The sequence below is a fragment of the Vipera berus genome (genome assembly GCF_964194415.1).
Source record: "Vipera berus genome assembly, chromosome: 1".
NCBI lineage: Eukaryota > Metazoa > Chordata > Lepidosauria > Squamata > Viperidae > Vipera > Vipera berus.
This window is the reverse complement of record NC_138202.1, coordinates 242874082-242888550: the sequence shown is the minus strand read 5'-3', so window position 1 is coordinate 242888550 and position 14469 is coordinate 242874082. Positions and strand designations below refer to the sequence as shown.

General features: G+C 38.3%; 1 protein-coding gene across 1 annotated transcript in view; it reads right to left on the bottom strand.

The window, feature by feature from the left end:
* Positions 1-9380: 9380 nt before the first annotated feature.
* Positions 9381-14469, bottom strand: part of SPACA1 (sperm acrosome associated 1) — a gene marked incomplete at both ends in the record, with an annotated part of 29153 nt that continues 24064 nt past the window's right edge. Inside the window, 2 exons of the mRNA XM_081346553.1 lie at positions 9381-9591; positions 12123-12243. Coding sequence (XP_081202679.1) covers positions 9381-9591; positions 12123-12243 — 332 coding nt within the window. The remainder of the gene's footprint in view (positions 9592-12122; positions 12244-14469) is intronic.

Below are 14469 nucleotides of genomic sequence, written 5' to 3'. Positions count from 1 at the left end.
CCTTTCCTCTTTTCTGAGGCAGTCTGGAGGTGATCTATGATTAGTTTTATTTCAACTGATCTTGAAATACTGAGACCCTGAAAAGAGCTATCGTGTTCCCTCAGCTGACCATTAAAAGTGCATGAAGAATGGGATACAATCAGTGCTCAGGGCCTTCAGACTCTATAGTCACTGAGAGTCCCATTGTTTGTGGTGATACCTTAAAGGTGAGAAGACAGTATAGGTTTCTTTGTTTAGCAACAATAATTGGTTCCAGTGAGTTGGTCATTAAGCAAAGTGGTCCCTAAGAGAAAATCCATACAATCGTGACTCTGCTTAGGAGTTTACTTCAGTTTTCCTTAGGAGGCAACAGAGACCTCCAGTATGAAAGTTACTAGGATCTTGTCAATTTCAGGCAGCAGCTGCCACTCAGCCAGAGGATTCTAGTCAACTAATTAAGGTGTCAGAGCTGAGCTTGTAAACTTGAACTTTTTAAGGGCTTGCTATGCTGCAGAGGAAAGCAACTCAGGAAAAGACAGCTTGTTTAAGCAGACTCTCTAGAAGAGGCAGGGATGAGAGGAAAAAAATAGGACAGGCACAGCACAATGCAGTATAGTACTACTTGTAGTGACCCTGACTGAAAGACGCTATGAGGAACATAAATGCAGGCATTGGTTGCAAAGTTACTTTTGGATCATTGCTGGAATTGTGAACAGTCATTGTCCAAGGTAGATGCTGAACAAGCCAGGGATCTAAGCGAGAGAACACAAACTGGAAAGTGGATTGTGCCATTAATTCCCATCCCAGGGAAATGGATAACCCACAAACTCAGGAGGGACTTGGTGTTGGGGGGGGGGGGGAAAGCTTGCTTCAGTTTCAAAGAAACTGGAGCTAAGCCAGGAGAAAAAAGCATGTTATTGCTATTAATAGTGGCCTGTATCGTGTAAGCTTCAAATCCAAAGCTACTTCAAATTGTCATGAAGCATTCATGTTCAGGTACTCCATGGCTTACAACAGTTCACTTAGTGACCATTCAAAGTTACAACTGCACTGAAAAAAGTGACTTATGACCATTTTTCACACTTATGACAGTTGCAGCATCCCCATGGTCATGTGATTTACATTTGGATGCTTGGCAACTGATTCATATTTATGACGGGTGCAGTGTCCCGGGATCATGTAGGATCCCCTTTTGCAACCTTCTGACAAGCAAAGTCAATGGGGAAACCAGATTCACTTAACAACCTTGTTACTAATTTAACAACTGCAGTGATTCACTTAACAAATGTGGCAAGAAAAAGTACAATATATATAATTTCTCACTTACCAACATAAATTTTGGGCTCAATTGTGGTCGTAAGTTGAGGGCTGCCTTAATGGTATGTCTTCTCAATTGGGATTGTTATCAGAAAGCGCAGGGACTTCCTATTGCAGGGGTCTTCAAACTTGGACCTTTTATGACTTGTGGACTTCAACTCCCAGAATTCCTCAGCCAGGCACGCTAGCTGAAGAATTCTGGGAGTTGAGGTCCTCAAGTCATAAAAGGGCCAAGTTTGAAGACCCCTGCCCTATTGATTTAAACCAGGATATGTAGAAGCTTGATCATTTGATACGTTTCTGTGAATACTCTAGGCATATTAGTGCATATAATCTATCAATTTTGGACATATTCCGTGAGAAAAAGGAGAAAGCTGGAAGAGTGTTTTGGCCAAACAAGGCTTTATTGATATTTTAAAGGAAGATTTTACAGAATTGTATTGGCAGGCAAAGTAGCCCCACTAACAGAACGAAGCAACTCTAATTTGAGAGAGAAAGGTGCTAGGTTTGTTTGTTGGGGACAGGCAAAGACACTGGTTACAAGAGAGTTTGAAAGTGAATGTTCTCCCTCTTCTCACGTTGAAGACATTTAATATATAGCATAAATGGATGAGATTCTGCTAGCATGAACATCTGCGGAAGCTTTCTGCTGTCAACAGGAGGAAAACAGTGTCACAATTTTGCATTGCAAGCTTTAACCCTTTCATAGGTACATGTGACGTCACAAGGCTGATTTAGAGGGGATAGAGTTTGCAGCACAATGTTAGAAAATAATTTTTGTCACTCTCCCCTCTTCTCCCCCTGCCCCACCGGGTCTACTATCTGCTACATACATACAGTATAGTCAGAAAATGTCAAGGAAAACAGATGCAAGAGAAATTGTCCATTGGGATTTGTCACTGTTCATGGAAAAATAGTAGTGACTGTGAACTATTTGTATGAAAACAAAATTCATGATAGAAATATCCTCATAGAAGTTAAAAGCAAACTTCTAAGTAGATAGATACAGAGTAGTGTTTTTCCATCTTGTCAACTTTAATAAGTATGAACTTCAACTCCCAGAATTCCCATGTAAAATGAATGAAAATCTATTTGAGCGGTTGCTTATAATGGATAACAAGGGATATATTTGTTCCTTCCTCTCCAAAACACTATGGTCAGACGGAAAGTCCTGTAGAAAACGAATTCCTAACTGGAAGTTTTCCATCTTTTCTGTCTTTGCTTTTTGGAATCTCTGAGATACAACTGAGATCTGCTCATTGGTCTTTGAACCACACAAGTATGCCTCTAGAATAAACCTGTTATACCAGTTGCCAGGTAGCTACATACTGTAGCCTTTCCAGATGATTTTTCAGTACATCTCAGACAAAGGATTATTTTGTCCATATAAAAGCTGTTGGACAATTGAGTTCAATGTCTGCCACCCTATTCTAAACATCACAGTTTTCCAAGATAAAGGTGGAGGCAAGGAATGAGCTTTCCTTTGGCATTCAGTTCCCAGGAAATGTTGACTGGTGTCATCTTTTTTTTTCTTTGGTGTTTTCACCCATTGATTTGTTTCTTCAGCTGCCCTTGCTGGAAGGTTGAGTAAAGCAGATTGCCTAAAGCTATTGTGGGAAGTCAGCCTCCCAGAGAAGGAAATAATAAAAGGGCAGAAAAATATATTTCCTCAAAGGATCTTAAAGAGGCAGGAAAGCATGCCCAGTTTTTCTTAATAGCCCCAAGTCTCCCTCCCCCAAGCAGAAACCAGCTCTGTAGAAATGCAGATTACAAATTCATTCAGGAAGGTTGAAGCTAGAAGATTAAGAAGACAAAGATACCTAAAATCTGCATACCCCACCCAAACTCTAAGACAGGACATAATAGGATTAACCCACAGATGCCAAAGGGGCACACTCAGACTTAGGTCAAAATACATGACACAGGAAATACAAAGCCTCAAACAGGAACAGGAAACAACCTCAAAAGCCTCAGAGGGTGTAAACAACCACTCCCTACATGTGCTCTCTCTCTTTTCTTCCAGAGCCATCTTTCTGTCTGGCTCTCCTCTTCAATAAACTGCAACCTTCTTTCTAAAGCAGTCGCCATGTTGTTTATTCCCAGCTTGGACTGAACCCTGATGAAGACTTTTCCTTCACCATCTCAGGTGTTCATTGGCAGAACTGACCATAAGAGAAGTTCTGTTTGGCTTCTTAGGGCCCTTGCTCTCTAAACAAAGGTGGTTCTTTTGAGCCAGGCAACCAAGGCTACATAGCAGCAACTAGCAATTAAAAAAACGTGCTGCTTTTTTCTGAGAAGCAATAATTTTGAGAGATTACTGCAAAGGATAATGAATTAAAGAATAAAGAAAAGGAAAATGTCTGAGTGCCCTTTGCTCTGGCTTTTCAGTTCCCACCCCCTTAAACTACAGCTAATTGTTCATGTCTATGGGAAGATTCTCAAACTGAAAGGCAGGAAAAATTGATGAGGGGAGCAGGGTTTTGGTTGTCAAAACTTCAGCAAGGAGATGGGAGTGCAGGATGAATAGGAGTGAATGAGAAAGGGAGTGCAAAGAACTTTCCATATGGTAGTGTCGAAATAAGGAAAAAGAAAGGAGGGGGGAGGAACCCAACAACAACCTAGGAATAATTAGATGGTGTTTTTGTGATATAAAGCAGAGGAAATAATTACTTAATTAGCAAGTTTCAGGTTTCCTGTCCTCATTAGGATTGGTGATATAAAGGGATTAAGGAAATAGAGTTGAATAATTAAGTTCACTTTATGCTTCCTTACGATATTACTGGACTAGGGTCACAAAAACAGACAATGTGTTTTTCTACACAATGGCCTTGAATTGCACTGTCTCCTGTACATAAAATGGCTGGAAAAGAAGCCAGCTTTTAAAAGATGATTTTCTGTTTATCAAATTTTTCTGGCATTATTCCTAATTAAAAAAAGTTCAGGTTTAAAATCTACATGTGTAGATGTGTAATGTATATTTAACATTACATGTACTAACAGCAGCGAGGATTGTATTTGCACAACATTGGAAAAATGAGAAGAAGAATTGTCAGAAGAAGTGACAAATAAGAAAATATTGGACTGTACAGAAATGGATAGACTTACATTGAGAATTAAAGAAAAAGAAGACACAGAGTACTTTCCAACATGGAACCTATTTTATCAATGGTTGGAAAAACGAGATAGAGAGTAAGAAATTAATTTTTATGACTAAGCAAAAATTAACCCAGACAACACGTTGTTCATTAAGAACAAATAAATTGCAATGATAGAAAATTAATAAAATACTTTTTTTAAAAAAAAAGATGGCTTTCTGGATTCCAGGCTCTTCCTCCACTTTGGCCACAGTGAAGCCAGGTGTTCTGTCCCAATCATAGTCAACAAAGTCCCTGATTTGTGGATTCTCCTCCTCTTGGAATGAATGAACCTTTATTATCAAAGTACAACATGTGCACAGTGAGATTGGCTGAGCCTCCCTTTGTGCTCCCCCCCACAACTCACAGTGACAACAAACCCATCATCTTGTTACACCATGTGAGCTAATTGCACAACACACCGACCTCACCAGTCAATCATACATAGAGTTATTTCCTGTTCAGGAGCTTGACAGCCTCAAGAAAGACATTATAAATTGAATGATTTAATAATTATACTTTATGGTAAGCTTTCATATTTAAAGTTTAAATTGCATACCGTGTTTCCCACCTAAATTACTTGTGAGGTCTGTTGTATACACAACACCTGTTGAGAACTACTATGTTAGACCACGTGAATCAAAATATTTGCTTTTTTCTTAACTAATATTTCTGACAGCTTTTTGATCTACTAACTATTACAAGGAAAAAGGAAACATGTCATTTTCTATATGAATTGGCGGATTCAAATACAGATACAAATGCCATATTGTTTAAATTTATATTAAGAAAACATATTGGTTTATGCATATAGCATAACTCTATGTCAGTCAACCCAGAAGTAACGCTGTGATCATTTGGGATTTTGGTACAGATAAATGGGCACAAGAATGCAAACTTAAAAACAATCTTCTATGTATGTATTCTGGAGTGAGGCCCACTGAACTTCATGATACTTGCTTCTAAATAAACATGGATAAAACCATACGGTTCAAGTGTTTTTTTATTGTCTGGAAATACCAGACTGATGTGTGCGATAAAGAAATGGAATTCCACTCTGAATTTGTATTATTCCCAACCGTAATTGCAGGTAGTCCTCAACGTATGACTACACTTGAAGCCGAAATTTCCATTGCTAAACAAGACAATTGAGCTTTGCCCCCCCTTTATGATCTTTCTTGCCACAGTTGTTAAGTGAATCACTGAGTTGTTAAGCTAGTAACATGGTCGTTAAGTGAATCTGGCTTCCCCATTGACTTTGCTTGTCAGAAGGTTGTAAAAGGGGATCACATGACCCCAGGACACATAAATACAAGCCAGTTGCCAAATGTTCAAATTTTGATCATATGGCCTTGGGGATGGCGCAATGGTCTAAAGTGTGAAAAATGGTCGGTCGCTTTCTTCAGTGCCATTGTAACTTCAAACGATCACGAAATGTATGGTTGTAAGTCAAGGACTGCCTGTAATTCAAACTTCTGGAAATTTTACTTATCAGCTGAAACTAGTGTCTGATTCACAATTCAAATTATAGTCTCCTGAATCTTAAGCACCCTGGAGAAAATATCTTCACTGATCGTACAGTACTAAATAGTCTCTTTCCATGATTATTTTTTATTTGTTCTATATGAAGCACAAAATCTTTAAAACATTGGTAAGATATCAGTGCTACAAAATTCCTGTTGCTTTCCTGTTTTTTATTAAAAGTCTGTGACTAAATTAAGTAATAAAATATAATGAACATCTTTCAGATTCATTACCTTCATTTTGAGTTAGACATTCAAAAAAATAAAACTGTAAAAAATATCTGTTGCAAACTATTAGATCCCACGTCAAGTGAAACTAGTTCATATATGATGATCTTTTAAAAATTAACCTACCTTCAATTTCTTGACCAATTTTCTTCCATTTAATTGTGTCCAATTCTCAGAGACTGCCTGGACAAGTCCCTGTCATTCTCTTGGGAAGGTTTTTCAGAAGTGGTGGGCCACTGCCTCCTTCCTAAGGCTGAGAGAGAAGGACTAGCCCAGGGGTAGGCAACCTTGGCTCTTTTATGACTCATGGACTTCAACTCCCAGAATTCCTGAGCCAGCTCTTGGCTCTTTTATGACTCATGGACCTCAACTCCCAGAATTCCTGAGCCAGCTATGCTGAGGGGAAGGGAGAGGTTTCCATGCTGAGCTATGCTGGCTCAGGAATTCTGGGAGTTGAAGTCCATGAGTCATAAAAGAGCCAAGGTTGCCTACCCCTATCCTAGACCAAGGTCACCCAGCTGGCTTTGTGCTTAAGGCAGGACTAGAACCAAACTGGGTCTCCCAGATGAACTGAAGGTAAAGATTTCCTGTCCAATCATGTCCGGTTCCAGAGTGCGGTGCTTTTCTCCATTATGTCCAAAGACATTTTCCGTGGTCATGTGGCCAGCTTGGCTGTACAACAAAGACACATAGAACGCTGCTACCTTCACACCGAAGTGGTACCTATTAATGTACTAACGTACTTGCATTTGCCTGCTTTGGAACTGCTAGGTGGGCAGGAGCTGGGCAGGAATGGGAGCTCACCCCATTGCGTAGCACTTAGGTCTCGAACTTGGGCTGTCAGCTTTCCAGTTGACAAGCTCAGCATTTTTAACCTGAGCCATTCCTCCTCCAATAGAACTGCTAGGCATTACTACAAAATCTCCAAAGCAAAAGAGCAAAACAGAAAGCCGGTGAAAACTCCCTTTGTGTAGGTGAATTCATGTAACAGGCACCCTTGCCTGCAAGAGCCTTTTGCAAGTCACAGATCTCCAGAGGGAACGCAACATGGACTCCCAGACTTTCCAGTCACAGAACTGTTGTCCCCCTCAGCTGGGATATCCTTTGGGGAAGGAGTGTCTGGATCACCATCATGTGATCACGAAGACACTGTGACAGCAGAACCAGTGGTAAGCACCAATCTTGTCTGCATTGCTGCAAGTTTGAACGGTTGCTGAGAATGGTTCTTAGTTGAGGACCCAAGGCCCCCCAACTTTTGGTCCTGCACTTTTAACTGTTATGCCAAACTGGCTCTCAATCAGATTTTAGGATGCTCTAATTCGTTCACTAAATGACAGACAAAAAAACCCCCATGCCCATTTCAGAATACAAATGTCTTTTTATTGGTTGCTAAAGTCTGCTTAGGGAAAATAACATGCCATTTTTAAATGTAGACTTTTATATCCAATAATGTTAATTTTGTTTCTTAAAATTAAAGGTACAGAGACAGTTGATAAGTGCTTTAAAGAGTTACAGGAGATGCATTTAGAAGACTTCCATCACTATCTGAATTGAAGAGAAATAAGTAAGGCTTCCTTCAGAAAACTCTCAAATTTTGTCCATTTTTTATTTACTGAATGTTTAAAGAAGACCTCTACGTACATCATAACCAATTCTATATATGCTTCCAGATTTTTAGTATAACTCTCTTATCAGTTATTTATTCTAAGCCTTTTGAAATTCAGCAATGTCTACTTATTATAGCATATTTATAATGTCCTACCTGATTCATAATTAAGTTTACAGTTTTAATTTTTTTCTGGAGCCAACTGACTCATATTTAAGAGCTTTGGTGGAGCAGTGGGCTAATGCCTCCTGAAGTAACACCAGCTGCCTGCAGTTAGTGCAGGTTCGAGTCCCACCAGGCTCAAGGTTGACTCAGCCTTCCATCCTTCCGAGGTAGGTAAAATGAGGACCCAGATTGTTGGGGGCAATAAGCTGACTTTGTAAAAATGCCGCTGGGGGGGGGGCGAAAGCCCTAATAAGCAGGCATATACATAGAATGAAGGCTATTGCTAAGCACATTGGTTTGTGCTTAACTTGTAAGCCGCCCTGAGTCTTCGGAGAAGGGCGGGATATAAATGGGATTAAAAAAATAATAATAATAATAATAAAGATCTCAAATTGATCTAAAAATACCCTCACTTTCATACTCTAATCCCTTTACATGCAAATTTAACTATGATTTGTACAACTGAAAATAAGTTCTCTGAATTATACAATTTATGTGTTTATTTACATTTAGGTCCTGTCTTTCTTCTAGGATCTCAGGACAGTTAATACAGTACTTTCCTCTATTTTTTATCCCTACAAGTCTTGAGGTAGGCTGAATGGAGATGGTGAGCAGTCCAAAGTCATTCAGTAAGTTTTCATAACTGACCGTGGACTTGAACGTGATTGAATGCTAACCACAATGTTCTATTTACATTTAATTGTAACAAGTGTTTGGAAAATGTTGCTTAATGTACGGTTGTGGTTATTTTAACAGTGTGTTTGACCCATGACACAATGGCTTACTCAACAATCTATGCTTAATGTTTATTGTTGTTTAACGTTGTATGTGAATCCACGTTTACTATATCATTTATTACTGGGCAACACATATGCTTAGTATGAGATTACATCATGTCATCTCATGAAAATATTAACATGTCATATCATGAAAAAGTCTTTCATAGATTGCTAAATATAGCTGCAGAATAGTGCAATGAATTCAGTGGTATTCAGGAACAAAGGTCTGTCCTGGCATACAGCCAAATGCACATATACATCATAAATTCCTTAAAATATCACATATATCAGCAAATCTGCTATAATAATTTTGTAAAAATGAATAGCTCATAGAAAGATACAACAAAATAAATATTTAGAATCAGAGTGCCATTTATTGATTGCAAGTTTGGTTAACTCCTTATTAAAATATTTCATTTTTGGTTTTCAAGAACCCTGAAAGGCAAAAGCCTCCGGTGAATTATATTAATTGTTAACAGCAGAAATCCACCTTTAAATCTGGTTCCTACAGTTTCACACATTATTTCAACGTTTCAAAGCAACATTCATCAAAGCAGCAAAAGTCACTTTTTCAGAAGTGGTACTCTTTAATATTTTGTGCATCTTTTAATATAATCTCTTCGATATAAAATATTTTTCCCTCTTTCTTTTAATAATTTCCTTTGTCTCCTTCCCCTTCTCCTTCTTCTCCGCCCGCTGCATTCCATTCCTGATAGGAACCTTGTTCCTGTGCAGAGGTTTCTGCTTGTGACATCTGAGATGCTTCTACTGTGGTTGCCGGCCCAATTGATGTTCTCACTGAACCCAAGTCATCCTTATTCTTCCAAACTTTTGTCTGCCAGAAGCTTTTCACAGCAGCCCTATAATAAAAAATGACACCCAAATATTAATAGAGCAAATGTCACCAGAGATAAGATACCTTAGATAAGCTATTACTAACAAAATTAACAAAAGGGTCCCTCCCTATATTGTAGGTAGATTTTTTACAGTTCTATCTATCATATTGAGTAGTCAAATCTTATTTTTCCACTCTTCAGAAATCATCTAGCCACGATTGTGAAAAACTGACAGCACAGTTTCTGCTATTTTGAGATTGAGGACAAACAACAAAAATGTAAGTTCTAAAATTGGGCAGAGGGGTGGGGGTGACCCAATCATGATCATGTATACTGTATGTTACCTAATTTATTTTATAATCTTCAATTCCCCCCCCCCCTTAAATGTTAAGCATAGCCTTTGGCATTTTACGTAACATCTCTCAATTCTAACCGGAGATGCTAAGGAGTAAATCTGAGGCATATGCCATTCAAAAGTGTGCTCAGCTACTGAGCCAAGGATTTTCCTATTGAATTAAGAGAAATCCAATTTCTCAATCCAGCCATTTTTGTAGGCGTTTCTAGATATACAGTAAATATATTACTTAATGTAACTTTGTTACATTAAAGGACTTCTCAGCTATGTTAAACCATGTAAGAGCCTTGGTGGAGCAGTGGGCTAATGCCTCCTTAAGTAACACCAGCTGCCTGCAATTAGTGCAGGTTCGCATCCCACCACGCTCAAGGTTGACTAAGCCTTCCATCCTTCCGAGGTAGGTAAAATGAGGACCCAGATTGTTGGGGGCAATTAAGCTGACTTTGTAATAATGCCGCTTGGGGTGTGTGTGAAAGCCCTAGCAAGCAGACATATACATAGAATGAAGGCTACTGCTAAGCTTGTAAGCCGCCCTGAGTCTTCGGAGAAGGGCGGGATATAAATGAAATTAAAATAAAAATAAAAAATAAATAATTCTAACATTTGAATTTCTGATCTAGTTTTCTCTTCTTTCATTTTCTTACATTCTCTCTCTCCCCCTCCTTTCCCCCTTTGCTAATTTGCCTTTTAATTTTCTTCCATTTCTGTATGCTTTCTGCCACGGAATTTTCAGTGGTGGTTACATCCTCTTCCCAACTCAGTCGAGTTACTTCCTCTTCTTTTTCAACAGTCTCCTTTAATGATCATTAGAGTGTCATGCCTCACTTGGATCTCTCTTGAGAAATCTCTATTATAGGTTGCAAATCTCTATCTGCATTCAGAGGAAGGTTGGCCTTACAATGAAGTTATTTGAAATAAAAAGGTAAAGGTAAAGGTTCCCCCGCACATGCGTGCTAGTCGTTTCCGACTCTAGGGGCCGGTGCTCATCTCTGTTTCAAAGCCGAAGAGCCAGTGCTTGTCCGAGGACGTCTCCGTGGTCATGTGGCCGGCATGACTAGACGCCAATGGCGCACGGAACGCTGTTACCTTCCCACCGTAGTGGTCCCTATTTTTCTACTTGCATTTTTTACGTGCTTTCAAACTGCTAGGTTGGCAGAAGCTGGGACGAGTAACAGGGGCTCACTCTGTTACGCGGCACTCGGGATTCGACCCGCCAAACCTGCTCTGAAATTCTGGAGAAGGACTATAAGTACGGTATATCATTAAGGAAGGAATGTTATATGTAATTTTGAATATATATTAGTAAGAAGGCGGCTATTATCATAAACAATCAACATATTGTTTATGATAATTAACTATATCCATCCATCCCGTTGGATGGCGCCCGACCTTCGCTCCTTCCGACGGGATCTTAAGACTTACTTGTTTGAACAAGCCGGCCTGGCCTGATGGGTGATGGGTTTTATTACTGCTTTTTAATGTACTTTAGCTTATTGTTTTAAGGTATTGGGCACTTTAATTTTTTCTTAATTTTTGTATTCTTGTATTAGTATTTATTGCCCTGTTTACCGCCCTGAGTCCTTCGGGAGAAGGGCGGTATACAAATAAAATAATAATAATAATAATAATAATAATAATAATAATAATAATAATAATAATAATAATAATAATAATAATAATAATAATAATAATAATAATAATAATAACAACTGTTGGTTAAAGACATTTACCCAGATAATATGCTGTTTGTTAAATATTGGAAATGTTACTTGGGAAAACTCCAACCCCAACCCTAACCCAAACCCCAATCCTAATCCTGACCCCACTCTATCCCTAACCCTATAAAAACTAATAAAATCTATATATATATATTTTTAAAAAATGTGTTTTTCTGCCCATTTGATCTGTGTATGCATGACTATGTACGTGTGCGCGCCTGTGCAAGGCTTTTCATCTCAATTAAAAGCATCTGGCAGTGTTAGAAATCTTGTTCTCTCTCTTAACTGCCAGAGAAGCAAGTCTGTGCTAGTGTTTTTGTTTTGTACTTGAACATACTGCAGATACCTTCTGGAGTTCACACATCGTCCTACCTCTCTCCTGAGAACAGCACTGCTTTTGGAGAGAGGAGGGGTAGTGGGAACGTTAAACTTGAGTAAGTGCAAATCCTAATGCAATTAAAATTTAGGAACAGTCTACCTACCAATTAAGAATGATGAAGGTTATTGCAAAGATAACTCCAACGCAAACTATAACTCCAGTTATGAGGACAAACACCAACACGATATCTGTACTTGGCTTCCTGAAACGTCTTGTTTCCAGCTCTAAAGAAAAAAGAAAATTCTCATTGCTCTGATGCCTGTTATGGAAATGTGAAATTAAACGGCATGAAAATTAAACGAGATAAAAATTAGAAAAGAGGGTCTTAATTTTCCATGCATTTTAAGGGCTAGATGGTATTTTATAAAAATTGAAAAAACTCAAAGAAAGGATTTTGTAACCCTACACTATCATAGATTGCTTTAAATTGACAGAACAGTTCTAAATGTTCTATAACAAAGAAATTCAATTAAAATTGTGCAGTTTCTGTGACACAATAAGACATATAAAGGAATATCTTTCAATAGTAAGGTCAATAACAAGATAGAGCTTTACCACAGTCTCAGGCAAAACTGACCTTCAAATAGTTGGAAAAAAGCTGCATCACTCTGATAAGATTAAGAGTATAACAGCAGAAATAATTTAAAAGAACATGTGGTAAACTAGAAAAATAAATAGATACAATTGCTTGCAGTAAGATTTCCGTTAAAAACTGATTTAAAGTGCAATAGCCCTTTGAAGTGTTATATAAAAATTTTGACGAGTGTGGGGTTCAGAAGGGCTAAGTAAATAAAACACGGACAGTTCAAAACAATACACAATATTTGAAGTAAAGTTGAAGTTACAGTCATGACTACTGGAGTTATTCTTTATATAATTCAGAGAATGACTCTAACAGAGAAAAAGCTAAAGTAAGAAAAGCTGTGGTGTACTCCCAGGTTGATGATTTAGTACAGAACTAAATAACAACAAAGGAAATTTTCACGTGTCATTGTCTATTATCTTAAAAGTATACTTTACTTACTGGCTGTCTGTATTTGAACATCTCTATTTATGGCATTCTTGAAATGTTATTTTAAGATGGTGGTACACAATGACAGCTTAGAAGTACACATTTGTCACAAGACTGAATTACTAGATGACATTCAAAAGATTCTAAAAGAAATACTCCTCTGTCCTCTAACCAGATTTAACTACATTTTAATGATTCTATTTATACATCTCAAAGATTAAGCCTGAAACTCAAAATGAGAAATTATAGTAGGATACTATACCGGTACTGGTCTAGCATGCCGGACCAATGTAATTGTGTTCAGACTGGATATAAAACCTTTATTTTTGCTTTCTACTCTTATGTCTGAAGAGGAATTGTCTGAGTGTGTTTGTTCAGATTTGTTTGTTCACATTTAAAATATGAATTTAGTTCAGGTATATAGAAGTTATTCCGAATCAAATAAACATTGTGGGGGCTCTCTAAGTGACCCACTAGATTTAAAACCAGGTCCTGTCTCTCTGTTAAAAGTCCTTTTTGCCCTAATCAGTAACTAGTTACAAATGATAGCTTCCTCTGCCTGTTGTAATGATTAAGGTTAAAACATTCCACAATGATTCATTTTCAGAAGTCACTACAGCCCATTTTGAACAAGTATCTTCCCCATCTTTTTACATGTATACATGGGGTCGAATGTTAATTGGACATATGAATAGAACAAATGTGTAAGGAAGAGGATGGTTTATCATCAGGTTTTATGAATTTAGTGTGTATGTGTAGGTTTGCTGGGAAAGCACATGAGAAGTAGTTACACCTGTCAGCCCTTCCAGGTAAACCGGACAGGAAACACCATTAGATGAGGTTATCCTACTTTATTGCAAGGCTACATTAAGTATAGTCTTGCAAATCCAAAGATACAAACTTTCCGCTACCACTTTTAACTGCTTGATAAACTAGAGCGGATGCTTCTTTCTCTGACCATTAAGCTAATGGGGGATTCCTCTTTCTCTTGTCTGATTTGTTTCTTGGGCAACATCTTTCCCCTCATCCCCCAAGGTCATCCAGCCACACACTCCATTACCTGCCTGAAGTTGATATCCCTGCTTGCTCCAGGTTACGCTCAACTCTTTGCAACTATAGATTGCCCGGCTTGCCTGGAATAAGTTTAGTCTTTGGACCAACACTAGTTCACTACCCTTAATTAATTTTAATAAAGATCAGCTCACTTGCTGTGTCTTCCTGTTGTTGGTGAGCAATGAGAACTGCAAACTCAAATACTGACCAATCTACACTCTAAGCTTTCCTTTCTTACAGCTTCTAATCTTCCAGTAAGGCACAGATTAACTACATCTTCCACTCTCATGTGACTATTCATCGTGATGCCTAGCCCTGCTGAAAAAAATGGAGTTCAGCAACATGCAGAGAGCCACAAGTTTCCTTCCCTTTCAATGATTTTTAA